General features: G+C 36.3%; 1 protein-coding gene across 7 annotated transcripts in view; it reads right to left on the reverse strand.

Annotated features, from left to right (window-relative positions):
* Nucleotides 1–27714, reverse strand: part of IMPG1 (interphotoreceptor matrix proteoglycan 1) — a 57565-nt gene extending 29851 nt beyond the window's left edge. For 3 of the 7 annotated variants that reach the window (XM_017823900.1, XM_017823871.1, XM_017823845.1), the window contains exons 1-10: nucleotides 27504–27714; nucleotides 14716–14949; nucleotides 11781–11947; nucleotides 11524–11552; nucleotides 8890–8957; nucleotides 8337–8422; nucleotides 5318–5464; nucleotides 4013–4071; nucleotides 2220–2240; nucleotides 579–832 (exon numbers count right to left, since the gene is read on the reverse strand). In XM_017823900.1, the coding sequence (XP_017679389.1) occupies nucleotides 579–832; nucleotides 2220–2240; nucleotides 4013–4071; nucleotides 5318–5464; nucleotides 8337–8422; nucleotides 8890–8957; nucleotides 11524–11552; nucleotides 11781–11947; nucleotides 14716–14949; nucleotides 27504–27570 (1132 nt within the window). In that variant the 5' untranslated portion in view covers nucleotides 27571–27714. Of the gene's footprint in view, nucleotides 1–578; nucleotides 833–2219; nucleotides 2241–4012; nucleotides 4072–5317; nucleotides 5465–8336; nucleotides 8423–8889; nucleotides 8958–11523; nucleotides 11553–11780; nucleotides 11948–14715; nucleotides 14950–15447; nucleotides 15548–20763; nucleotides 20847–20902; nucleotides 20921–27503 lie in introns of those variants that run through there. The other 4 variants (XM_017823879.1, XM_017823861.1, XM_017823890.1 and 1 more) reach the window with 4 other exon arrangements.
* Nucleotides 27715–27954: the final 240 nt, after the last annotated feature.

Here is a 27954-nt window from a genome sequence, read left to right on the forward strand (position 1 = left end):
CTGCTGGAGGTCCTCACACCCAGCTTGTCATCTATACTCCCTCTGTGTTTCAGAGTGAAACACACCTTTACTGATTTTATCTTGGGACCAAATGCTCTTTAAAGTGTCTGTCTCTCTGACTTCATGGAGAGCTTAGATGGCTTGCTTACAATCAAGACAGAACTTTCAGAAAGCCTAATTTTTAGGTTGGAGGAAGCTCTCACTTTTTGTCTTGCTAAAGAGAGGAGACTGTCCATACTGGGAAGTTAAAATGATACAGTGAATATTCATAGTATTTCTTTTATTTTTCTCCTCTTAATTATCTTAGTGTGCAAAATATCCAGATTTTCTAAACAAAGAAAGAAAAAAATAGATCCTCTAATATGATTGGATGTTTGGCTGTATAATCGTAGAGGCACACTTCGCTATAAAATTTAACTTACATCTCTGCATCCTTTGGATGCCATGCAACACTAAAGAGAATAGGCTATATCAAATGAAAACAATCTTTTAGAGCAGTGAAATACACCTTACTGAAATTGCATCAGTTTGGAAAGGCAAGGTTTAGACTTGTGTCTGGCACCTGCCTGCCTACTAACCATCAGTAAACTGAAGTGTCCCAAGGTCCATTGGCAGGGACTGGTCTTCATGGAGTGCAATGGCAACCAGTTGCTGAAGGTCTGTTACTGTGAGTTTAGTTCCTGATATCTCCCTCTCTTCCATTGGAGAAATTGGAATTTTTTCACTTTCAACTTTATTGGATCCAATAGTTGAGATGTCATCTGCTGTGCTTTTGATTTCTGAGCCATCTCTCTCAAAGTTCACCACATACCGTGCTATAGTGCTGCTTGATCTGCAAGGGGAAAGTTAAAAATGCCCAGTGCAGCAAAATCAGTTACTGACTGAGAACCAATTTTACAGACAAACAAATATGCAACCATAGCATATTATCTTCTGTAAAAGCGATGCAGATTTACTTCCTTCTAACCAGACTGTCACCTTCAAATTACTTTTGCTATACCTTTTTTCTTCTATTCATGATTTTAAATAGAAATTCAAATTATGAAGAAAATTGTAAAAATATTCTAATATAATACAGTTTAATCTCACTACTCAGAAACCTTGACTACTGATCAGTCATTGACTACTGATTCAAACAGCCATAAATGCATGCTGGAGTTACCAGAAGCCATAATCACACATTATGCAGGATCCTCCGAAAAGGGGTTAGGCAGTCCATAAAACTGCAGATAAGCAAAAATCTTATCACAACTGAGGCAATTTTTTACTCTTTTTCAAAGAACAGCAAAAAAATTAGTTAATGTGGCAAGCAAATCACTTTTCACAAGGGGTGTTAGCTCTTCCAACTCCAAATGGGTGTTTATAGCTTCTCCCTAGATGTTCAATGGAAGTCTCAAATGTTCACCATTATTAATACATGACTTTTCATAAATGTTTATCACCTAATTAAAATGAAAAATAATGAGTACATTGTAAACATTTCTATACTATGTTGCTTTTTACAATATCAAATAACTGTAGAGAAAGGAATTTCACTTTATCTAGTATGTACTATATATTTAAATTTCTATGACATTGCAAGAATTCAGGAAAAACAGTAGACAATTCTTCCTTTTAAAGTATGAGTAAAAGAGAAATTTTGGGAACTGCTAGACAAATTATTCCCCAGGAGCACTTTTAAGCAGCAACAACAATAGACTCTACATCTGTTTGTATTACTACTCAAAAACTCCCTGCATTTTATCAAGCTAGTAACTGGCTTCTTTGCTTTTCTATTTGGCTTGACAATGGAGATAACAAATCAAATTCTATGTACTCATTGAAAATAATGTGTATATGGGAATACAGCTAGGAAACAACAGATCAAAAATGAAACTGGAATATAAAGCTTCCCTATTTATTTTTCACTTTCAGTATACGACTGATAAAATTCTTCAGTCATCTGAATGTGAATTTTCTTAGATCAAATATTTTCTTTCCTTCAGAGAGATCTTGACAAAATTTGATTACATGAACCTTTCAGATAAAAGTAAAAGCTGTCCCTGCTGCTTCACATCACAGATTTTGTTCTTAGGCAGAACATAATCAATTCACTTTGCCACATCAAGATAAAGAACATTTACTGATGTATCTATGTACATAATAAAAGGATTAATAATCATTATTAATAATTAGTCAATAAAATTATTAATCTTAATTAAGCATTACAGAAAGATTACCCATCTTTCTCCTTCTTCTGTCTTCATTTCATCACAGAAGAAAGGGTTTGAGAAAGGATTGCAAAAGAAAGAAAAACAAAGATTCATGTATACTGGTAAATCGTTCAGTCATACACATCATAACCATCTTTTGACAATTTATCTTATCTTGTACGTGCCATCTATAATTTTTGTCTCTGTGTGAAAATGACAGTCTACTCTTCATCAGTTCACTTTTTCCCTTCCAAACAATAGTAGTCACCATGTTTTGTGTGGGGAGAGAGGAATTTTACTTCACCATGATAGTTTGAAATATAAGCTTTCCTATTTCCCACCCCAAATGGTCCAATTTGAGCACTGTCTGTGCTAATCTCTGTCTTTATGGTGGCAATGAACACCTGTGGCAGTAGTAGCAGTGATTACGGTTATCATACGCGGTGCCTACTGAGACTCTAGGTACAGGGGTAACTTGAAGTATTAATTACCTCTGGAAGACATGCCTATGTTGACCTTCTGTATATAATGCCTTGTTATTTTCCCTGATGAATTCTCTAGAATATTTATAATGTTGTCATGGGGGAAATGCTGCTAATATATACACTAATATGGCTTAGGGAGAATGGACAGCAACACCTGTCTTTGCTGATCTGTACCTCTCAGGAGTTAACTAAATTACTAGATGGTGGGAATCAATCCTGGTCTTCCATATTGATGAATATACTTTCATATCAGCTTCTAAGTCCAAGATACTAAACTGAAATGGATCCCCGACCTGGAGTCATAACTGAAAGGGGTTAGTTATTGCAAGTTGTAACTAGGAGATGCTACTATAGACTTCTCTGCTTTTTCTGTGGCAGCTCTTTGTTTTATTGATTTCAATATAAAAATATAAGCAACTAATTTTCAGTCTATTTTGCTTTTCTCTCTCCTTTCTCCCAGCAGTTTTGCAGAGAGAAATGCTAGGAAGAAGGATGCTCTTGTCTAAAATTACATTGCAATATAAGCATTCTTTAACATGTATTAAATATTACTAGAAGGACTGAATGTTTCTGATGCGGTGCTGTAAGCCCACATAAATTTACGTCTTTTCTCCCTGCTCTTTATTCCTTTTCAATTTTGTATAGTTTCTTACTATTAGTTATTGTTCATTTAATCCTTTACACAATGTGCTCTTATCTGTAGAAGCATAACCCATTTTTTTATCTCCCCCTCCCCTGTAGATTCTCTGTTGAAAAAGTACATAAGAGCTTGTATTAGTAATAAACATACAAGGAAGCTAAAACTAAAAGAAATTGAAAGACAGAACTCAAATTTACTAAAAAAAAAATAAAAATTTTAAATTGTTTGAAACACCTGGAAAACAAGTACTGGAAAAGTTTTATGTGTAGAGACATGTAGCCTCCTGCAACCCTCTCTTCACTGTGATCCATGAACAGCACAGGATCCACACACAAAAAAGTAGTCACCTAAATAATTGTACTTCTAACTCTCTGTACCTTGTAATTTTAAAAAGTCCTTAATATAGGGTTGATAGCAAACAATTCAAAGAATTTATTGTATCCTTCACCTCTCAGTGAATCAAAACTACTTCTATTTAGTACTTCAAAACCTCATAGTCTCACTTGGAATGTGTTTGCAATTCTTGCCATATTGTCTCCATAGTATTACCATAAAACTCTTTTCTATATACAGCAACATGCTCCTCCCCTCCTCTGCCCCCACACTAGTCCACAGGCCTCTTCATCTTCAAGGACAAGAAGGAACAGAAGAACCTTAGCAGCCAACAGAAAAGAGAGCCCCGTTTTCTTACTTACTTAAATCCTAATACGCGGATTTCTTTGAATCCCGGAAGTTTCTCAAATATTTTTTTCATCTATATAAAACCATAAAAAATTAATATAGTGTAAGATCTATAACTAAAAGGCAAGCACAGGTTGACTACCTAGACAATATTTTTTATTTTTGAGAAAGAGCTTTACGAAACAGTCTCAACTGCCTTCTTTGTGGTATCATAATTGCTCAGTTTACAGTGTTTGGTTTGTATATACTGGCTATATTACCTGTTAACAGGCAAAATGAAGCACAAAATATAGCTCTTTTTCGGTAATTACGTAAATCAGTGATAATCTAGATCATAAGAGAGCAAGTCAAATAACATGAATCAAATGGTTTTTCAGCAGTTTTGGTTCATGTATAGTTTTGTGATTCAAATCACCTGTAAATTGTTAATTACTTAGAAATATTAACCAAATGCAGATGGGTTTAGATTATTTGACAAATCATTTATAAATTAAACAGTTTTAACCATGTTGTACAAACAGAATAACAATATACTTTTAACTTTAATGTTAACAAGTGTATGATTAAATGGTTTTGAATAGAAGATGCATTATATAGTTAGTAAACAAAGTCTGCGGGCACTTCTGTTTGAGGGTAATACTGGAAATCTTGAGAAAAAACATTTTTTATCAGCTCTGCTAGCACATCCTTTGCCATTTTTCTACGCATATCTGGAACTGAACTAGGAAAGCAAAATAACTTGCACTAAGGAATGTTCATAAAACTGATGAGAAGCTTTAGTTGATTTACTAAGAAAACCTTTTAGGAACCTCAAGTCATTATCTGCTGTTAAACTGATAGCTGAACATTCAGTTAATATTATTAATTATATGAAAACACTACAGATGTTCCAATTCTTACAGAAACTATGTCAATGCACAACAAAATGAGTGCAAGTCTTTTGAAAAATGGTTCAGACAACAGTAACTAATTACTTTAAACATTTATATTACATTTCTCGTTAGGTTTATCGTAGAAATTAAATTATGACAAAGTACTGCCCATGAATTCTTGATTAAGCCTGAATGATATTCCTAAAGTTATTCTGTTCATCAGTTATCTGAGCCTCTATTTCTGTCAAAGCTTTCGGCTTGTTAGCTTGGTGGCTGAACAGATAGCTTGAATGAGGGGAAAAACTTAAGGTCTTGAGATGACAGGAATTATCTGTTCAAAGTAAGGGCAGTAGAGTCTAATTCTATTTCATGGTAAGGGTAGGTTTATAGTATGAACCTCAGCCAAGATATAAAGTCAACATTTTTGCATTCACTCAGCCTCCTTACCTGTAGCTGAAATTTGGCAGCTAGTTGTTGATACTCTGGGGAGTTGGGATCACTAAGTTCAGCTGTGTACTCCTGATCAGTGAGAGTTACACTGAATTCTACCATTTGCTCCACAGGGAGTTCAGGAACTGCATTTGTTCCCAGCTCCTGGAAAAGAAGAAGAAATGAAAAAAAAGTGAAGGAATAAAACTAAGTGATTTTTTTTTTCCCCAACATGTTGGTATTTAACAGGTAGATTAGGTTCCCTTTTAAGCCCATCCCCAAAATAACTTTCTGAACCATATTCTACAAAAGATAACAGTTTCTATACATATATGTTGGCTTAATTCTTCTCTCTTTGCAAACAAGTTTGTACTATTGTAACTTGAGTATTGCCTTTGATATGCATAAATGAAGGTGAAGAGAATCAAGCCATTTCTTGCATACAGACTGTTTCCAAGTCTTACTTCCATCATTGTAAAGTCATATAGCTTTACTTGCCACTTTGGAGGACAATGTGTGACATCAAGGAGAATGACAAGAAAATTCTACAAGCTAGTTGAAATCCCACACTCAAAAAACCCATGGTCAGTCAGAGCAGAGTTCCAGATTCTCTGTTACTGTTTCATGTTCAGAAGTTTGCATTTGGGTTTTCTGTTAATAAATTAGAATTAGCCCTACCTGTGATACACTTTTCTTCTGCAGTTGACTTTACTGCTGTTAAAAGTACTCATTTTGTTTGCTGTTTCCCAACAGTATTTGTAGTTTTTCCTTACATTTACTAATTTTTGTTCTTTAATTACATTAAATTCCAAGTGTCAATTCATTTGTAGGCTATGATGTGCTGCCCCAAGGGGCAAAGTTGCTATGGGTGCATTGAGAAAGATTTCCTAGTTCATCCTAAATATAAAGTTATTAAAGTAAAGTTACATTTGCTAATTTTAAGATCAGAAGGTATCTCTCATTCCTTATTCACAAACAGAGCTGAGCTTCAAATTTCAAGTCTTGGAATGCAAGAACCTGAAGAGGTGATGCAGAGAGCTCACCCAGGAAACTCCTGCCTTCTACTAAGCTCTAAGTCTTTCTTCACAAATCTTGTTACTAACACATATCATCGTTGCATTTCACTGCCAATGTATTTTATTACATTTTTTAATGAATAAAATCTTTCAGGGTTCCAAAGAAAGCCTGTTAAAAATACAAAGATCTCAGAACAAAAAACAAATTCTTCTTTACTGCATGTACTGCATATACGTTGCATGTTCATACTTATTTGCAATACATAGATATTCTGTATTCTTTAAACACGATTTTATCTTTTTTATTTGCTCAAGGGTAATTCTACTCTCAGCCAGACTTCTTGCACCTTGGAGAAAATACAAACAAATACAACAAGGTCAAGAAGAAACTGGCCCAAAAGAGCAGCAAGCTCATCAGTCTGAATCTCACAGCGAGGTGAAGTTTCCATTTCTTCTGCCAGGTAAATTGGCATAAGGCTGCTAGAGACATCTGTCCCATACATAACACCTAGGCTTTAATACCTTCCAAAAATAAGCAGAACAAGAAATAAGTGAGATTGCAGTGGCAGGGGATAAGAGAGAAAGTAAGATGTTAATAATAGAACCACAGAATGTGGAGTGAAACAGGAGAGAGCACTTTCTGCACCCACTGATTCTGCAAAACTCAGCTCTGCTATATCATTCCTCAGGATACCTCAGTTTTAGAAGAATGTATGTTTTGTGTTGTGTCTAGAAATGTGGCTCATCAGTTAGAGAAAGAGCATTCTGTAATGTTCTACCATATAAATGGAAGATTTGGGAATATGCACTTTCTACATAGCTGCCCCATGACCTTTGAGGAGCCAACCTTTAGGGAGCTGATGATAGAGGATTGGGTAAGAAAGAATAAGGAGATCTGTAACAAGGAGAAACTGGTTAATGACAATCATCTGGTACATCTCAAACATCACAAATAAGTGATTTTAAAACCACTATTCCCTCATTTTCTATTCACTCTTTTGCTGTAAGATCTGAGATACAGGTAGGTAATAGAAAGTTGAGACTATTTAAAGATTATTTTGCTTTCTTACATTACAAAGATGTAATAATTTTGGGCAGTAAAAACAGCATTTATATGGGATCATGCCAGTGCAATTCCTGTGCTGGAGCTGAGGAGCTTGCATAGGTGGGATGGGGAACAGTGGTGATTTGCCAGGGGTGTGATAGCAAGGCCTCACCCAGCACTCCTGGCCCCAAATGAGCCTCTTCCTACAGTCAGTATGCACACCACCCCCCCACCCCCCAAAAAGAGGTTTTTCAAGTAGCTGTTTTACAGATTGGAAAAACTCTCAGAGCAAAACAAAGAGGAAATATAAGAGCGAAGGCTCCTCAGAAGCAGGGTCCTCCCCCATAATGCCTCCAGAGAGAGGTTCCCTGGGGCCACACAGCTGTGCTGAGACCAGGACTACCTTTCTAGCAGCCAGGATAGGGAAAATAACAACTCCTCCAAGCACTCCACCCCTCTCTCAGAGGTAGCTGGTGTCAGCTGCTGTAAACCTGTGGAGGATGGGGTAGTTTCCAGAGCTGTGTTGCATGGCTGCTCTGAAGAGATAGCAGTGGAGGTGCTTCTTTGATAGCTGGTTGTCTGGCCAGAAAAAGGCAAGGAAGGGCTAGTCTTATCTCCTGTGTTGTGGCAGCCCTAGAAGGTATGTTTTTTGGTGTTATTTATTGAATAATAAGGTTGCAAAATGGCACAAGATAGGGAACAGGCCCCTCCTTCAAAGAATGAAGACTCTTCCTAAAAGCTAGTTTCCATACTTGTATACTTTCTACCTCATACTTGAGAAACATCATGCCCTACTCTGGTACAGAACAGATGCTAATAGACCCCTTCAGTTCCACTGGCTGAAACAGATGGGAGAACTCATGGTTTCGAAGCACTAAGTGTTTATAAGGCTTCTTCCTCTTTTCTTCTAGCTGAGCTCAAAAAAAAAAAAAAAAGGTGAGTGAAAAAATGGGATAGGAAAACAGGCTGCCCTGACCTTCACAGGAGTCTTCGTGTCGTTAACGATTTCATTGAGCAGCGTGCCATTAGGTGCATATGGAGAGAGGGGTGTGCCAGGGGAGCCTGCAGGGGGGTTAAAAGAAAAGTCAGGCAAGAACAAGTTTGCACATCAAAAATCTTCCCCTTTCTGTGTTGGTCAGGTGTCAGCTCACTGGAGCAGCTTTCCTTAAGGAGGGCGTGTTTGAGCACAAGCCTGTGCCACTGGAAGGTGGCCATGACTTATGGCATGGGTAAAGCTGCTATGTTTTATACAATAGACATTCTTCCAGGTCAAACATCAGTAGCATTGCATGTGTGTGACTGAAGGCAAAAGTCAACTTGGAATGCTACATTTGAGTAGCAGACATGCTGTAAAGAGATAAAAGTTGCTTCATAAAGATTATTTTGTTAAAAACGTTTTCATCGTACTTCGCTGAACTTGTCATGCTTCTACTGCATTCATTAAATTACAGCCTTTTAAGACCTAAGAATGACTGACTTTCGCAATTCTATTTAAAGGAGAGACACACAAAAAGCAGACTTGATTTTACCTGTAGAAATGGAAGGAATTTCTTCCACCTTTTTGCCTCCTATTTTCTCTGCGGATATTTCATCTTTCCTATCAATCAAAAATAAATGAGTGATTTAATTATATCCATACTGTACTGGCAATGAAAAAAGTGTAAAAAAATTTAGAAATACAGAAGTGTGGTTTAAATGAGTGAAGTTATTTCTAATGGAATATTTTGTAAGCTGGTTAAACAGGCAGTGGAACAGTAGATCATATTTTTTATTCAACAGCTCATGTATTTCGTTTCCTCTACTTCAGTTGAATATTTGCTCTTACAAAAATACTGATTTGATATATTCCTCCACCAAGGACTATCTGTCCTGTTAGGAATCTACTCATGAGATTTCATGAATGATTTATCCATGCAACTGGGGGGATGGGATTACAGAAACTAAATCAGTGCACTGGGTCTGTTTTTGTTTCCCTTTGAGGTTAAGGAATGGTAGACCACTGTCTAAAATGAAAGCAAGACTTCTTGTACACCATCTAAACCAACTTTTGTCTCCTTTGGTATATCTCATCCTGTCAATATAGTTCAGTGAGAGCTTTGGGCCTCTCCTAATTTTAGGACCAATGGACATTTCACGGTACCAAGAGAGTTTTATATGGTATGGTTTGAGGAGAGGATGGATGTATTTATTTTTCAGTTGTTGGCCTGCATTATAATATCATAAGAATGCTTCCAAATAATGATAGTTTCAAGTCAGATTTCTGGATCCAGATTACTATGAGATGTAATGTTCATGGGTTAACGCCTGCCATGGTCCCCATGGAAGACAGCTGAAAACCCAAGAATGAGTATGGTGGGTATGATGTAAGGTTGTCTGCCTTGTATCACAGGGTTTGGTTTTGTATTGTTGATATTATTTTCTGTTGTAAGTTTTACAGCCATGAGGTAATGAATACCTTTTGCAATTGCAACTGTTGGCTTGCCTGAAAAGCAGAACTAGTATGTATATCTAAGTACATTTTATTATAGATGTATTAGATATTCCTGCTGTTAAGGTTATGGAATAATTTCTGCTCTAAAACCAAATTTTTATTCATTCAGCTTTTGGGAAAATTTAGATTTTTAGATAAGAATCTTCTTAGGGATGTTTTGAGATTTTTCTTTCCTGAAATTGGGGTGCAAAGAATTTCAATTGTTTTGAGTTCTAAGTAGGGTGTGGAAAAAACCCACAACATAAAATAAAAAAAACACTCTTTGAAATAAATGAGAATAGAATTCCTCAAAATTTCTACAGTGCACACAGATGCCGTATTTGTGAAAACTGGTATGAGTGAAAGAATAAGGGTGTTGTAAATGTGTGATGTGGTGTTAACTGAGATAGCATAAAGCCTGCAGTGTAGACAGAAAAGGTGCATGAGATACATTTCTATACGGGACCAACCGAGATGTTTAATAACATAAATAAAGAACATGAACAACGACTGATTTACCACATCCTCTGGATATCTTATGCAGTGAGAACAAAAGTACTATTTATAATGTTTTCACGATGCTAACTAGTTATGTGCTGTGTTTTAACTGGAGACTGATCTATGTGGCATCTGCAGAAGATACAAAATGTTTCCCAAGCCACATAATAGTAAAGATGAAGCCCAACCATGCATAATCATGGCTGGCTGTATTTCCCGCTAAAATACGAGTAATTTCATAGCATTTACTTCATCTTCTCAATTATTTCTAGGGAAAACCATACTGTTGACCAAGAATTTAAGAACTCTGAGATCAGTCACTTAATGCCTTGCTGCTGCTGTTTGCACTAGACTGAATGAAAAGACCTCCCTTTGGCCTTCCAGGGGAGTTTAATTAGGGCCTACATTATTACAAATACATTTCTGAGAAAAAGCCCTCAGATCTCTCATGTTGGAATGAACAAAGATACATAAGATCTCTGTGATCATGAGACAGTGTAACTTATGAATGCAAAATATTATTTGCCTGAAAATGTCCTGAAAATCAAAAAAACTTGAAGGAAAAAATAATACATTATTCAGAGGAGTTATGGACAATGATTTGTCTGGGTGTACTACAGTATTTATATGCAGAGAGACAGAGTTCAGTATTGTAACTTTAATCCTGCCATTCTCAGACTTCTGAGTGTTGCCAGAAGCATATTTCTTTCAAAGAGTTTGTAGAAGAAAGTATCACATTAGTTGACACTGTCATGATGTGTAAAAATACAGGAGAAGGCTAAAGTGAAGGCATAGAGTTTTTATATTATTGCTTAATGAAGCCCCTCAGATAAACCTTTGTTAAGCTCTTGGACTTTCCTATATGAGAAACTATATAGCAACTTTTGTCATACTCCCAATCAACACTGGTCTAATGCAGAGCCATGTCTCTGACAGAGTTTCATGCTCACATTAGTCTGAGAAAACATTATGTGGTGTCTTGAAGTGAACAGGTAACTCAGACATTTGGCCACCTCCATTACTTGTGATTCAATTGCTGTGTACTATGGTACATACAGTATACACCTCTCACAGCACACGCCAAATACACCACAATGCTTTCTGTATATCTGTTCACATCCACACACATCTACACGTATCTTTTTTAAAAAAGGCAGTAACAACAAGTGACAAGGTTCTACTTTGTGCTACTTACCTTTCCTGGAAGGTTCTATGTTTCACTCGCTGCAAAAAGATTAAGAAAAACAGCATTTTACTAGTGGGTGTATCCAACCAGATAGAGCAGAAACCTGTTAGCTCTTTTTTTTACTATCCTTGTATATTTTTCTTCTAAGATATGCCCCCTCCTCCTCCTGAGCAATACTTTGCCCTTAAATAAGCAGATAGGGAGGGACTTGGAAGTCTCTCCCAGTTTATAAACAATAATCCTTACCCGTTGTCAGTAATCCTTACCCGTTGGATTATTTCCAGATGCTCTTGGGAATTGCTGAAGTTTTTGCCAATGTCGAATATGCAAAAGGTTTCCCTCTGGCAGGCAGTAACCCAGTTCTGATATTCAGAAGTATCAGGAATCCGATCCAGAAAAATACGAAAGGCTTCCCACACAGCTTCCTGGCAGACTGAGTAAGAAGAAAGGGGTTGGGGATGGATGCTTTCTACCAAAAAGTAAACTTGAAAGCCTTTTAAAAGTGATTTGGTATTTGCACGCTTACACATTCATCACTCAAAATGAAGGAACACACTTCGAAATGTTGGTTAAAATTAAATGCTTTTAGAGAGAGGAATTTTCAAACTTATTAGAAAAACCATTTTAACAGAAACTTGCAATTTAAAAGCTGTTGCCTGTAGCACTTTACTTTGCAAAGCTCATTACTGTGAGATGGGTCATTTATTTTCAGTACTTGATAGCTACTTTGACTTAGAGTGAGTTCATTATCTGCATTATCGATGACTCTGAAATTAGTGCAGTCATTTCTCTAGGTATACTCTAAACTTGCTGTAGGGATGTACTCACCCAGCTGGGTTAGAGCCCCTCAATAATACCTCAGGAGCAACCTGCCCTCCCCGTAGAGCAGCTGCATGTGCAGCAGATGTGCTCAGACTATTAAAAAGGAACAGGCTGTCTTTTGAGGAGATTTATTCATTATGAGCTAGCAGTTAAAGCTACTTTCTATCCTCTTTTTCTTGCAACTCTCTGGTATCTGTTTCTCTGAGCGGCAACTGCTGAATAAAGATATACTATCTGATGATAGGTAATCCAGTTACCAGATAAACGTGACACATGACCAGTTGAGGAGGTGTTGTAGATGATTCCATGCTTTCACCCAGTTTGCCCCACATGAGGGACTGTCCTCATTGTGACTTATGCTATAGTGTATTATTTCAGAGTTGGTGTAGGGTCACAGTAGCCTCAGGTTATCCAATAGAAACTGTCTGAGCTCCTATATTTGAGCTCTTTTGTGTCATGTGCTCATTCCTGGAAGTATATTTGTGTGTGTTAAAAAAAAAAAAGGTGTAATTTTTCTTAGAAAGCAGAAAAATTCTCTAGAAGACTGATATGATCCACAGTGCTATTACAGTTCTAAATGTGTCATGGGACTTGGAGGGGTAGAAGTGATCTCCTAGACTTTAGACACAGAAAAGAACGGACCTGAAAGTATATGTATGAAACAAAATGAAGGTAAGACTGTGCCACAGATAGGCACAGGCTGTAAGGCTCCAGCATGGATACCAGATTACCTTTCCATGAAGGCTTGTACTGTGGTTACAGATTCAAGGATTGTGATCTTTCTTTGCAGGAAAAATTTTTTGAGGTTTTAATGAAGGATACTGTAATGCAATATGTGCAACTATTCAAGGGAGTAGAAACACCTTTTTCTGAACGAGTGTACAAATTATTCAGCTGCAGTCATCTGTTTGATTGCTTCCTTTTTGGGGAAGTACTCAGGTTTCAGCTGAAGAACTAGATGACACCTGTTCAGAGAATTTTGTGAGTGTAGAACACTGCTGAGGAAAAGGAGATGTAAGTTTAAACCTGCCTGCACTACAACACTTATAGAGTCCAGGTGATGTGCTGCTCTCCAAAAAGTTGGTAGTATTGTCATATTCAGTTTTTTAAAAGAAAGGGTCATACGTACGGTTCTTTGAGTTCAAGCTAATGATACCAACCTGTTTCAGGACAGCTTGTTTTCAGCCCCATTTGGGATGTAACCGGTAAGTTTCAGGGACTTTCAGGATTAATTTGAATTTAAGAAATGCTTCTTGGATCAACCTCTTTAACACATTTCAGATTTCTCTCTAGTGCCCATAGGATGCTACAATGGAGACCAAATACTTTTGTATCTATAGGAATAGCTACAGACATTGGTGTAATTTTCCTATGCTGCTTGTAGCAAGTGGCTGCTGGAGTAAAAGTTTTGCAGCTCTACATCCAGGTTTCATTTCAGAGTTATCTAAAAGAGAGCCAAGGAGGAGCCAAGTCACATGGGTGTATGTGAATGGCTGGAGACCAATATAGAGGAAAAACAGGTAAGCAGAGGAGATTTAGAGAGCAGATGTTGCCTTGGATACTTGCATTCCAGAAATGCTGACTAGATTTAGAATTAGCTTTGGACTGTCTAGCTGCAGTGCAAAAATATGCATTTTTCTAATACAAATTGAAACAGTCACGGAGTGAAAGACTGGAAGGGATAGAGGGAGAAAGAGAGAAAATATGAAAACCAGGACCCTATTTGCACCGTGCTCTCTAGGGACCTAGAATTGGAGTCGTAACTCTATAGGCTCTCTATGGGGAAGGGAAGTGAAAAAGGGCTGGGGAGAGAGCGAATTAGTTGAGAAAAGGTAGAAGAAATATTTGAGACCTTTTGAAAATAAGACTAAGTTCTTTTCATGACCTGCTGACAATTATCTGAGTGTTTGTTGTATACTAACACTGCTACAGACTTACTGTATCTACGGATACACCAACGTATTTATGCAATGACCAATTAATACTTTCGTTGTTTGTCTTAAACTGGTGGGATTAATTCAGACTTGCAACGATGGTACCTGCTGCACTTATGAGAAAGGTGGTACATCTTTACACAGTAATGCAAGCACAGTTTGGTCTTCACGATCAGCCATGCTAGAACATTATGCAATTACTCCAAATTCATTAGTCCTTTGAGTGCATTTTTTTATTTTCTTCTGGTAACTGTCTGTCTTGAACCCTGCTGATGCACATGTAACTTTATCTATGTTATGCTTATCTATGGTAAAAATAAACCATAAAACAAATAGCACATACACTGCTTAAAGGTGAAGAACAAGATTCTGGAAAATTACTGTGTTTCCTCAATTAAAAGAAAGACTTTGCAGGAGGAAGTACATGCTACAATAATCATTTTACCTCTTAATCTATAGTAAGCTTGGTGACTGGCTAAAATCTGCTTCACAGATTCTTGTGGGCAAACTTTCACACCAGTTGAGAAAAAGGACGACCTCTTTGTTCGGTGCTTTGCCATGTCAAATATCCGCCTTATGGTTGATACTCTGGACCTCTTTGTTGTTCTTTCAGTTTTGTCTGACCCTGAGGCGTCTGCAAGATGTTTGGCTTCAGCATGGTTTATTTTATTAGGAATTTCTGGAAAAGATAAAAATAAGCATGTACATAAACATACTTTGCACAGGCAGTAGGTATCCAAGGCAAGTTCATGTCTGGAAAATGGGCATAAACTTGAGAGTCCTTTTTGTTACATTATAGTGGTGTCAACGCCCTGACCAAATTAGTGTGCTGAGGAGAAGCATCCTGTGATCACATGGGGGAACTGGGGCTCAAGAGACCTGGCAATTAATTTCCTTATATGTCAACACGTGACCCCAGGACACATAGGGTAAAAGTGTCAGAAGCCCTAAATCCTGTTTTCAAAAGCGACTTTAGATTAGATCCACAAAGGACACTTAAGTACTTGAACTTTGTGCTACAACATCTCATTTGTGAGCATATTGACCTGTAGGGAACTTTACAGTGCAGTGATAAGTAATGGTCTGGAGCCTGGGGAAAATAAAGAATATCTGTATCAGTCTACAGTGTAAGTAGGTGTCTACACTATCAGAGAAGTTAAATGAGAAATTATTGTACCTTAAATCTCCACCCTTTAAGATATTCTTACAGTTCCTTTGGGCTTCAAGGCACATCTCCCTTCACATCAGGTTCATAGTCTTGAACCTATCTCAAGAACTGGACCCTGAAGCTTTCAAAAGTTGAACAGGAGTTTTATCGCCCTTGGGAAAAGAAAGAGCTGTTTCCAGTCTTTCTCTTTTACTCCACATTGCACTCCTCTATCCTTCCCTCACATAAACTGAAGTATTAGCTAGAACAGACTACAATTGTTTTTTTACAACTGGTTGATAGGTGCTGTGGAAGCTCTGGCATTGTATTTCAATAGATCTTCAACAATTCCTGGCAAAGTGGAACAACTACAGTTGAAAAAAGTGAAACCACTGAGTGGGAATTGAAGATCTAGAATTTACTTATGGAGCTATTCAGCTGTGAAAAATGGAAATGCTTCTAGAGTGTCCAAATAGGCTCAAGCACAAGAACTCCCATCACAAAAGGCATGCAAAAAGTCATGACTAATTTAGTTCCACTTCCTAAGTATTTGTGATTCAGTATTACATGACACAGCAGCTAAAGTTAATGTAAAATGTTGATGATAAAAAATAGCATATAAAGTACACATTTAAATGAGCTGAAATATAGCATTTTGCAGGATCATGTGACAAGAGCAGTAAGTATCTTTTAGACTGTCTTCCAAATTTTTGTATAGATATTAATTAAGATGTTACAATTAATTTGGAAATACCTTTTTAGTTGCCTTTTAATACATTTGATACAGTAATTACACATAAAAATTAAAGAGAAATGTAAACAGAGTAAAGGACATTTTCAAAGAACTGCAAAACTTTAAACAAGGTATATGTGTTCCTGAATCCTGATGAACCAAATGAAAAAAATACTTTGAAAAATGGTTTAAAACCTTGTAACAGAAGAATAAAAGGAAATAATCATGTTAAAAAGGAATAAATTCAGTAAGAGCAGCACTATCAAAAAAAGTAAAAGATTAGCAGTTTGCTGGAGAAAGAAGAAATGTCATGCTGCATATAACAAACACTAATTATCATGTTCTTAGGCAAATCAAGAGAAAATAAGGAAGGTTAAAACCACATTATCTTGACAATTTGGAATTGTGTTAATTAAATGTTAAAAGTAGGCAGATAAATGATAAAGAAAAATATTTGAAAAGCGTACTGTTACAGAAAGAATAGTACTTGAAAAAAAGATTGGAGAAAGTTCCACCATGTATGTCAGTATAAATATGTAAGTGCATCTATTTGTCTCAGTTCTTATTTAACTTCAAAATGAACATCCAATGTTTACAGTGTAGAAATCATAGTAGTGACATCTATATTTTGATATAGGTGCTACTCTGACAGAGCAAAAAGTCTACTGATTGATTACGATGAATGTTGTCTGAAAGAAAGGAAGTTATAAAATAAGGGCAAATGTTTATCATAATGTTTTGTAATGCATGCCAGAGGCAGCAATCTGTAGACCTGTAACTGTCCAATTTTTTCAAGGTAATTTAAAATGATGATGCAGTCATATAATGTTTGACGTTAAATGAAATGGAAGTAATTTTTCCACATTAATGTCTGATCATGAACCAGAAACTGCATAAAAACTGTGAAAACGCATCGCTAAGTTAATCAGAAACCACAAGTAGCCAAACACTGCATCAGCTGAGACACTGAGTTATTTGAATGATACATGGGATGAGAGAACAAATCCAATGCCATTGAAACCTCAAAGAAGACCCCTGAAATACCCTAGAAGAAAAGACCAAATATCCACATGGAAGGTAGCCAGTTGTAAGTCCTTTTACAAGGTGTACCTTTTGCAATGTATATTAACTGCAATAGACCAGCTGCCCAGGCAGCCTGACCAACTGGGGCAGAGGATTTTGTCACTAAGCTCTTCGATAGCTTTTGAATGAACCAGAGGCCTTTCTTGAAGGATTTACTTCTTCTCCAGGATTTATCCCTAAGTCATTAACTTGAATTAAGAACTATACTGTTCATAAGACTGACAAAGGAGATTCTTTTCAAATGATTGTTGTAATGATTTCAAACTGTCTAGGTTAGAGTCCCTTTTGGGGCTTTTCAGGCTGAGAAAATGACCATACTTTTTCTGCTTCAGTTAGAGTTGTTCTGCCAGCCAATTTTGGATGGATTTAAATTCTTTCTCTTTTCATTCTTTCCCTTCAATGTTCACTTTTTTTCTTTTTTTCTTTTTTTTTTTTTTGAGGGTCTGTTTCTAAAGTATCTCTATTGTAATAGGTGTAATTTAATTTATACCTTCTGGTTAGTAAATTTCCATTACTAGAATAACTCTTATTATCATAATTCCTTGAAATCACTTTTTAACTAAACTTAAGCAAAATTTGAATTGGAAAAGCATCAGCCCTTCTCTCCATATGATTGCCCAATATTGCTATACAATATGGTAATAGAGTAAACTGAAGAGGTGCAATTTTACAGGGTACATCATTTGATCATGTAAAAAATCCCAATGATACTATGCTGGTATGCTTTTCTTAAAATAAGTAATCTTTCTAAATTTTTTTGTCCTCAATCTTTTTTCTGAAATAAACATATGTAATTAAAATATTCAAAGTTTACCCTAAATAAACACTGTCCAATTTGACTTTTTCTTATTTAACTCTGTTGTTTAACTCGGTTTTACCTTTAAGAGTTATATTTAAGATTTTGAGTTTTCTTTGATAGTTTTAGGCCAGAAGGGTGAACAACTATATAAGTCTGCTAACAGTTTAGTGTACTTCAGCTTATTCTCCAAGATATCTTAACCAAAGCTGTAATTCTCCTCCTTTATTCTCACGTGAAAGAATCTACACCATTGTCCTCATTTTCCAGGTGACATACTTGAGGAAAAATATTGAGGCAGTTTTGTCTGCATAGTCTCTGTCAGCTTTTATTAAAATCTGGAGTTCCTGACCTCTAGTCCTGAACTCAAACAAATATAACAAAATTTTTCCAAAATACCATAAAGCAATTTCCAAAATATGATCCAGCAATCTAATTCATATGGGATCTAATCAAATTGCTTTGATATCCATACTGATCTCTCAGGTGCATAGTTCTGTTCTTCAGGTTTTGTTTTCAGGCAGATAAATAGTATTCATCTCACAAAATAAAAATCTGAAATCTGTGGAATTAGGTCAGGCCTCTCCTCTGTGTCTCTTGAGACCTGTGTTATCAAATTTATACCGTAACTAAAATAACAAGGCAGGAGGAATATTTTTCAAAGGTGAGAATTCTTATGTGTTTTTAATAATCTGCATAATGAAAAAGGAAAAGCACATCATTATTGAACTGGATTCTACAGAAAGAGTTTAAAGCCATTTGGATAACTGGTCAGCATGGGGGGGGTTGTTGTTTGTTTGGTTGTTTTTTTAAATTTGCTTTTATAAACACAGGAGCAAGAAGCTCATATTCATACCTTTTTGTATAACTATAGTGGATGCTTCTCTATACAGCTTTATTAATTTCTCTTTCTTAATAGTATCAGTTTTGGGAGGCATCCAATTTTGGTGTTGGTAGTTTGGGTTTTTTTCAGCAATGTAGACAATTTCTGTGTAGGAACGTTTACCGACAGTATTATTTTGGCAGTAGACTTTTAGTTTGCCCAGAGAAAATTTAGATGTTATCGTATAAAAACGGTAACTAAAGATTTGGCAGCAAAATTCAAGGTGACAAAAGTCTGAGTAATCCATCCTTAAATCATCACAAGGTTTGAAATGTATGAAAAAGCAGATGAGTCTGAAAAATAAGTGGATGTGCTTAGGATAGAGAGGGATGCTTGATTGATAAATGAGATGTATTGCCCACAAAATAAAATAATTGTTAATTAAAAGTTAAGGCTTATTTAAGGGAACTGGTGAAATATGATGAGGAAAGCTAATCAAGTTTAATTCAGCAAAGATCCTGTAAATGTGTTGCTGCTAAATATATAGTGGGGCCAACAGTCCTATGTTGATAACTGAGCCAGTAACCAAAGCGTGGCTGACTGGTTACAGTAAGTTGATCTTGAGATTTCTTAAAGGGCTGATCAGTGTAAACACCAGATGAAGCATAGAAAGTACAAAGAGAGGTAATATCCTAGACTCTTACCTACAACTAGTCTCCTCCTGTCATGGCAATAGTGAAGATCCCATGTTCTAGTGGCACTTGCCAGTGACATGTTCTCTCCTTATATTCCTTTTCAATTTTTATTTTTTGTCACGCCACATTTCCTCAGGTCATTTGCATGTGAAGAGTCTAACTGGGCCAAAGGGGCTTAGATGAGCAGGAACAGATTAAAATATGGCATGGCCTTATCATCAAATGCAACCTAGATCCTGCGTGTGAGTACTAGAAGCAGCACCTATCTTCTCTCAGAGAAGCATGCAACAATGTCTATCTTCCTATACAGATGCGAAAGTGGAGGCCCTTTTCTTGTACTCTTGGTGTTCGGGCCTGCTTTGCCAGGGCTTTTTCAGACACTGTAACTCTGTGTTCGTGTTGCATGTCCAAGCTTGTTTTTACAACCATAAAGGCTCACAGTTTTAAAAACTTCAGAGTATGGAATTCCATGTTAGAAAAATTAATGCTAATATTTAATCTGCTCAGGTCTTGTCTCTGAGAGCTCAGTGCCCTTAAACACAAGATTATATGGCTTGCTTGTAGTTATCTTTGAGTCCAATATATTATTTAACTGTTTTTAATGCACACAGTGAAAGAACATTGAAAGGAATTACTAAGGGGACTCAGCCAAAATGATTGTTGTGTCCTGGTGGGTCTCATCTGGTCCCTAACGGGGGTAGCTGAGGCACAGGAGGGAACTCACTTTGGATCTCAGTTCTCCAGGTTTAGTGCACTTAGCCAGTGAACTGCTGGGTAAGAGGGCAGTATCCATTACTGTGGGGAAGTTTTGCTGAAAGATAAGCAGCTGACTTTGATGCTTAGCTTCAGAAGAAGAGGAATTGTGGTCAGAAGAGAATGCCTCTGTTTCTAAAAGAGGGAAAGAGGGCTATGGCATTTATATTAAAAGTGAATAATTCTAATTTCTCAGAAAAAATATTGACAAAGATGAGTTTGGTAATTCCTGTTTGGTATGTTGAGTTTGTCAATTCCATTCTTAAATGTGACTAAATACTAACATTGCCTGTGGAGTGAGGCCTGGGTATCTCATTGTGGCAAAGTGCTCTGGGGGCCAGGTCCAGGCCTCCAGTGTAAGGTTAAGCTGTGGTAAGCTGGCCAACATCTCCTAGCAAACTTCCCGTACAAGTGCCACCAAGCTGGTTGTTATACACCCAGCAATACAGAACCCTTCATGTACCTCTAATATCTTGTGACATAAGACTCAGCATCACCTTACACATCAGGGAAGTGCTAGACCCTGCTTGTGCAGTGGAGACAATACTGGTCTGAACCCTGTATCTCTTGCTTGGATTCACCATGACAAAACATCACCTTACACATATTCCCAAGCTGCATTCAAGCTCTCTATGACACAGGAGAAGAATTCCTGGGTTCTGCTTAAAAGGTAAGTTCTATAATTTTCAACCTTTTAAAGACTAGGTTAATTTTTAAAAATAGATCTGTACCAAGGGATTTTCTTTCTTGAGAATCCAGGAAAATGGTGGGTTTTCATAAATCTGTTTCTTGGCAGAAATGCATGAGGATGTTTCTTTAAATGTTTATGGAAGATGAGGAACGGAGTTACTGTTAACAGTGCTCAAATAAGGTAAGGCTCCCACAAATCCTTACGTGATATATTCCTGTTGTTATTCTTACGTTAAAAATACTAAATGTTTGGTTATAATGAAACAATCTACGTTACAGAACATGTATGGAAACAAATCTGAAGAAGAATAAGTTATTTTGAAATCTATGATATTAGTAAACGGGTAAATTTTATTAAAAACTTGAAACATTTTTGTTTTAATGGTTTTATATTCAAAGCTAGGAGATGGCATTAGGTAATTGTTCTTTTTCAGAACCCTTTAAATTAACCTAGATTTACGTTTCGGTACCAAAGGTCACTACTGTCATCAGCCAATGTGCTTTTGGATTTCAATAAGTGTGAAGAATTTAATTTTGGCAAGTTGGTAACACAGAGAAACTAAAGCAAATATCATAATCCCTTGGCTGTTCCCCTCCTCTCAAATACACAAAGCCATGTGGTTTCCTGTGCCAAGTGGAGAAATGCAATTGTTAACCAACTTCAGAAAGAAAGGTAAGAAGATAATTTGAAGCCAGTTTTATGAAATTTATTCACAGACCCTGGAGCAGGCAAACATAGTCTTTTCTCCCTCTGTAAGCAGATAATTTGGTAATATCTTTGAATTGTGCTAACTATACAATTCATGGCAAAATAATTATGATGAATTATCTACTTATTATAGATGAGAATAGAAAACATAATATGCCACTGATAAGCTTTTCCTGATTTTGTGAATATAGTTGTCCTATACTAATGATGAATCCACATTGACACTAAATGTTTTCTGTACCAACCACAAATATTGAACATGCTGAAATCTTTATGAGTCAGCATGTGATTTTCACACATTTTCTTCCAACCTGAAAAAATATCATGAGAAACTCATGTTTTCCTAGACATAATAACTCTCATTAAAGGTAGAAATTTATACATCCTCTTTCAGACAGAAAAGTACAAATTTTTATTCATCAACTCTGTGAACTTCTGCTACTGGAATTCTTAGAAAATATCAAAGACCATCTATGGCATCTATTCATTGCCAACCTCTGAATCCTATAACATTCTTCTTAAGGTCCAGAATCTGGACTAGAAACAGCATTGAAAATGACTTTTTTAATGTTGACATATGAAATGTGTATCTATTTGTTTTTCCTTAGCCATCTTTGTAGCATCTGACCTGAAAGGCTGTTCTGTTAACTCATATGGTTTACATCAAGGAATGCAAGAAAATGCTCTAAATGTTTAAGTAGTTCTTGGAGGCATGCATCCAATCTGTAGTGATGAAACACTAAGTCGAACACCTCTGCTATTATTTTTCTGAGTAGTCATTCTTGAGACGTACAGCTATCCTCTGAGAAAGCCAGTGACACAGTGTAAGTTCAAGCTGAAGTTATACTTTGACTCACACTATCAAAACTATTGAAATATTGACATAGATAGCAAACAGTGCAGAATGAGCTTATTGAGATAGCTGTATTCAAATATGATGACAATTAGGATGGCTGACATAAGAGAATGCTTCTAGGTGCCAGAAGCCCCAGCGCCATCTCTTTGCTTCAGCTTGTGTATTTGGAACAGTTTGATTTTCCTCACGGTTTAGGGTCACTTATCCTGCAGTACAATCTACAGTCTCTGGCTAATTGACTCCATCTCATTTTGACAGGGAGTGACTTGGACTTAACCTTATTTAACTTAGTTATGTATCAAGCTGCATAGACCAAGTTTGGTTTGGAGGACACCTAGTCCAATTCTTGATCTAAGCATGGCAACTTGTTTGTCTAGTTTTGATGGAGAAGAGGAAAGGGAAAAGAACTCAATTAGAACCATCTTTGTTTTGTGCTGTCACCATGAAATCACAAAATGAAAGATGAGTGCGCTGCTGTTTCCTACCTGAAACTCCTGGGATTTCTATGATCTGTGTTGACTCATATGTATGAAAGGTATACCTGGAACATAGCCACTAAAACTAGTATTTCAGGTAACTGGCTTACTAAGATTGTTAACATACAATTGGGTAAAATCTGAGAGAGGTATTGAAAGATTCAGAGTGGCCAATAAGAAGATAATTTCAGCTCTGCACCAAAGTAGAAGTTTAAAAGCTAGTAGAACCTCACCACTGAAAAGAAAAGCATGCTGGCCTAAGTACAATTAGCGTAGCTATGAGTCTGGGTCCTACTAATTTGCAAATGTCTGTATGACTAGGCAGTTGCTCTGAGAATCAGCCCAGCAAACTCTTTGCAGTCCTGCTTTATGACTGCAATGCTTCTTACAAGTCAGGACTTCAATTTCTGAGTTATACCTCGGGTCCTCATGCTTTTGCGAAATGAGGATGATAGTGTTACTCTGTCAGACTGGTGGTATGCTTGCATACAGTGATAAGGTGTGCTGTTATGTAAGGGTATAAAAACACACCTACACTGTGGCAGGTGGCAGGGTACTCCCAGATGATTGTTAATCATATGTTTTCCAGATAGGTTACCATTCTGAAGTGTCTGTCCAGTAAATAGCAGCTGACAGTGACTAAATGCTAGCATACATGTATATAAAAGCAGAGAGAGATTGATTTCTTTTTAGAACATGTGTTATTCAACATCACACATTCCTAAGGGGAAGAAATTAAAGCACAGCTGGGCTTACAAAGTACAAAATGCATGGAACGTGCAGGATAGTGCACCTAATTCCTGATAAAAATAGAATAATTGTGTGATAGAAAATGAGCAGAAAACTAATTTTAATCCCAAGGGAACTAGGTTGGACAGAGGTAAAAAAGCAGGGGGAAAACATATATAAAATATTTTAAAACATTGAAATGCATGTAGTAGAATGCATATGCATACACAGTTTTCCTTCTGTAAAGAAGAACTGTCTTCCTCTGGAAAGAAGACACTGTTTGACTACTTCTGATGGGTGTTGGCCATGTCACTTTGTGCACTGCTGAGGCCATAGGGACTCCACAGTTAGCTGAGAAATAAAGAATAGGATAAATGATCTGGATTTCTAGGAGGTTAAGACTTCGGGTTATTTCATTACAGCCTGTAAATTAATGTCCTGTAAAAGGAGAAATCCTATTAATAGTGATCTTGTCCACAGGTGTTTTCAGAGAAAAAAATCCCACATACCTAGCTGTTCATTCACATATAGTTCACTGATCCTTGTGTCACAGGTGTGACTATTTCTGGAATTAATCTTTAAGATTCAGTGACAATGTTCTAGTATTCGTATTCAAGTTTGGCTTTTAGCCAGAAAATTAGTACGTTAAAACCCATATAAAATGCAGTGCTATGTTTGCTTGGGAAGGGGAGAAAAAAAAGGTTTACTTTTCATTTGTTTATAAGCACAACCAAGAAACCTAACTTTAACTTGATAATTCTTATTTTATGGATGAAGGTAGAAGATAATATTAGGGCAAAAGGCAGATGTCTTTTTCTTTCTTTCTTTGAAGCTTTATGTTCTTTGAATTACCTTTTCCTTTGGCTTAACAAATTTACTTAACCCTTTTTTTTATTGGGCAATTATAGTAATGAAGATCTGCAAAATTTGTTGCTAAATTGGAACAGCCTAGCAGGAAGGGGTCAGTCAGAATGAATTAAAATGATTTCATAGAGAGAACACAAAGCCTTTGTGTCCTAAGGAATGGCTGAGTAAATAGCGAATATTTGCTTGCTGAATAAAAAAGTAACACAAAACAGCCTTGAACGCACTCTAGCTCCCTTACATTCTCAGTATCAAATGCCAAGATGGATCCAGCCTCAAGGCATAGTTTTGAGTGTTCAAAGCTTCTCTGGATTTTGGTATTTAGTCTGGGTGTTCATTGGTTTACTATTCAGATTTTGTGCATAGATTTTGTGCTGTCACAAAGATTTCATTCCCCTCACTTTCCCTTCCCATTGCTAGAGACAGTTTGTGTCAGGACAGTGGGAAAATTATGGCCAAAGTTGAATGCTGTATCTCTAAAGTGTTTATCTTGCTTCCTACAGTTTCCTGTTTGTTTACTGTGGAACTGGAGGTGCTCCTGGACAGCCTCCAATGTCTGGAAGAAGCACTCTTTTAGTCCTTAAATAGGGATGGGTAGGAAGAACCAAAAGACATTACTAAGCAAGCCTCACTTTTAAAAAGTTAACCCACTTTTTATGAAATATAAGTGTGAGTAAATGCAGAATTTGAATTTAAGATAGTTTTGTTTGTTTTTTGTTTGTTTGTTTTGTTTTTTAAATGAGGAAAAGATATCAACTGATTAACTCTATAAATATTTAGAAATTGTCTGTATGATTTTTTCATTTAAGATGGGGATATTTTATATCGTAGTCTCTTATTTCCTAGCCTGTCACAGTTTACATATCCTGCAAACTTGAACAGACTCAAAAAAAGCTTCAAAACATCTGTGTTAGGTTCACTACTGAGTGATTCATAGAAGTGTTCAGACTACTGGGAGAGCCTGTGTACTTTTGAAAAACACTTTCTCTAAGTATAAGACCCTAATGCTAAGTCATAAAATAACAGTTCTGGAAGCATCTCTGCTCTGAAAAAGAAGTTTCTTACTACAACCATTAAGTTTTTTGAGGTCTGTGTGCATATATTTGAAATAACATAGTTAAAAAAATATTATACATAGCATGACTACATGTTAATAAAAAGGAATTATTATACATTTATGCATACTATATATACTTTATAAAGGGGAGGAATTTTTCTAATTATTCACGTGAAAGCCATCAAAAATGAGAAAATTTGAACATTGCTACATAAGCAAGATGTTAAGTAAAGTTTATGACCGGTCATGGTTTCCTGAGTGTTGATGAACATTTTATGTATCAAGTCTTCTACTGCATCTCTTAGGGAGGTGATACACAATTTTGTATTCCTCTCTGTCAAGATAGCCTCCCAGCATTTGGCTGGTGTTTTACAATGGGGTGAAACTATATGATCCCACTTTTAACAATATTACTTTCTCAGTTCATAATTATAAATATGGACTACAATGATGCCATCAAGCATGCATGAATTGTCTGGAATTCATTCTATCTCTTTCCATCATAGAATATGCAACTTAAATGCAAACCCAGTGCATTTTTATAGAAGTTTTCTTCTTGTCAGACATGAAATACCACTCATTCTCTCATTTTTGGCCACATTTCTAAAGTATCATTAATGATTAAATGACACTATTTACCTGGCATTAAAAAGTAAAATCAAAGAGCAGCACAATATGAATCTAGGGTTAACTTATACAGTACATTTCTCCAGGGATTTTTTTCAGTACTTTAATTGTCCACTGGAGAAGATTTACATCATTTAAGTGACATATAAGAACTGTGTTACACTGTATTTCTTACAGAAAATCTGTGCAAAGAAAAGCAAGACAAAAAGTGTAAATAAAACTTTCCAAATAGTATTGACAGCAGATTATATTTCACACTGTCTCTTTAACAAATATTTAGAGAACATTGAGGATACTTCTCTTTTATCATTTTACATTCTTTGCATTTAATTAACAGGCCTGAGATTGACATAAAAATAGAAATCATTGACTTGGGGGCACATAAAGCAGTTGTTATGTTGGCTTTCAATTCGATTATGTAAATATCAAAGCATAGATGTAAATGTTATTAAGGAACCTCCTCCAAAATTAAACATATTCACCAAAGCTCTAAATGTACTGAATATAGAACTAATCAGGAAAAATCACATCACCATCTTTTCTTTTTTGTTGTTGAAGAAACTTTAAAATTGCTGTGAACTTTTTAATATTTTTGAAATGAGTCATCGTTAGCTATTGAATTAAGTACAGAGGATTTATCTGTATTTGTTTTCTTGCAAATCATTTTACAATTATTATTACAGTAATCCTTACTAGTATTGCTGGTTTTTGCATATTTGTCAGCATGGTGCATTCCTCCAGAATTTGTCTATCTAAAAGTTTTTGAAGTTTTTTTTCTGACAGTGGCTAGTCAATGCAAAGATAGACTTTGCTATTTTCTCTTTATTTCTGGGATGAAAGACCATCTTTTACAATGTCAGCACTTAGATGTTCTTTCAACTGTTTTTCATCTTCATTATAGTTGTTTTTGAAATTATATTTTGTCATAACAGAACATATTCAGCTAAAATGAATCTAGATGGCATCTCTTACTGAGATTGTAAAGCCTAGGAAACATAAATGAGAATTAAGGCCAACATTTCCTTTTTCAGCTTTATAACAGTGTGTCAGTAACTGTACTGTCTCTAGTTGAATTGTCAAAACACCACACTCCAAACACAAAATTCTGTAATATGAAACTCCTGATCTTGAAATTATTTTGTTTCTCAACATATGCAATGTAAAATTAATCTAAACCTTTAATACATGAACTTACCTCTGCTTCCCTGAACTTGGAGAGCAAGGCAAATGATCAAAAATATTAATCCAGTTTTCAAATGCATGCTGTCTATTGATCATTCACAGTTTTCAAGACCAATCATGAAGGAAATAAGAATATTTCAGTCAAGTAGAAGAATTCTGTTTTCTTAACGAACTGAAATCCCCAAACGTCTTTTGTCTTATTATTTTTCAGGTGTCCCCAGCCTTGGACTGCATTGAATTGCAACTAGGCAGAGTGCAACAGGTGCCAGAATGCAAGAGCCGGGCAAGCCCCTTCAACACACACACTTCTAGCCTGGGGGACTGGAGTGGTAAGACAAGAGTGACGAAGTTTTAAAAAAAAGCAGTGTCTGTTTCTGGAATAATCTGTTTATCTGCTGCTCAGACATAATCCCTCTTACGGTCCAGCTGGAAGAGCTTTTTTCATCTTATTAACCTTCTGCAGT

This window comes from Lepidothrix coronata, unplaced genomic scaffold, assembly GCF_001604755.1.
Source record: "Lepidothrix coronata isolate B3197 unplaced genomic scaffold, Lepidothrix_coronata-1.0 Scaffold4, whole genome shotgun sequence".
In the NCBI taxonomy this organism is placed as follows: domain Eukaryota; kingdom Metazoa; phylum Chordata; class Aves; order Passeriformes; family Pipridae; genus Lepidothrix; species Lepidothrix coronata.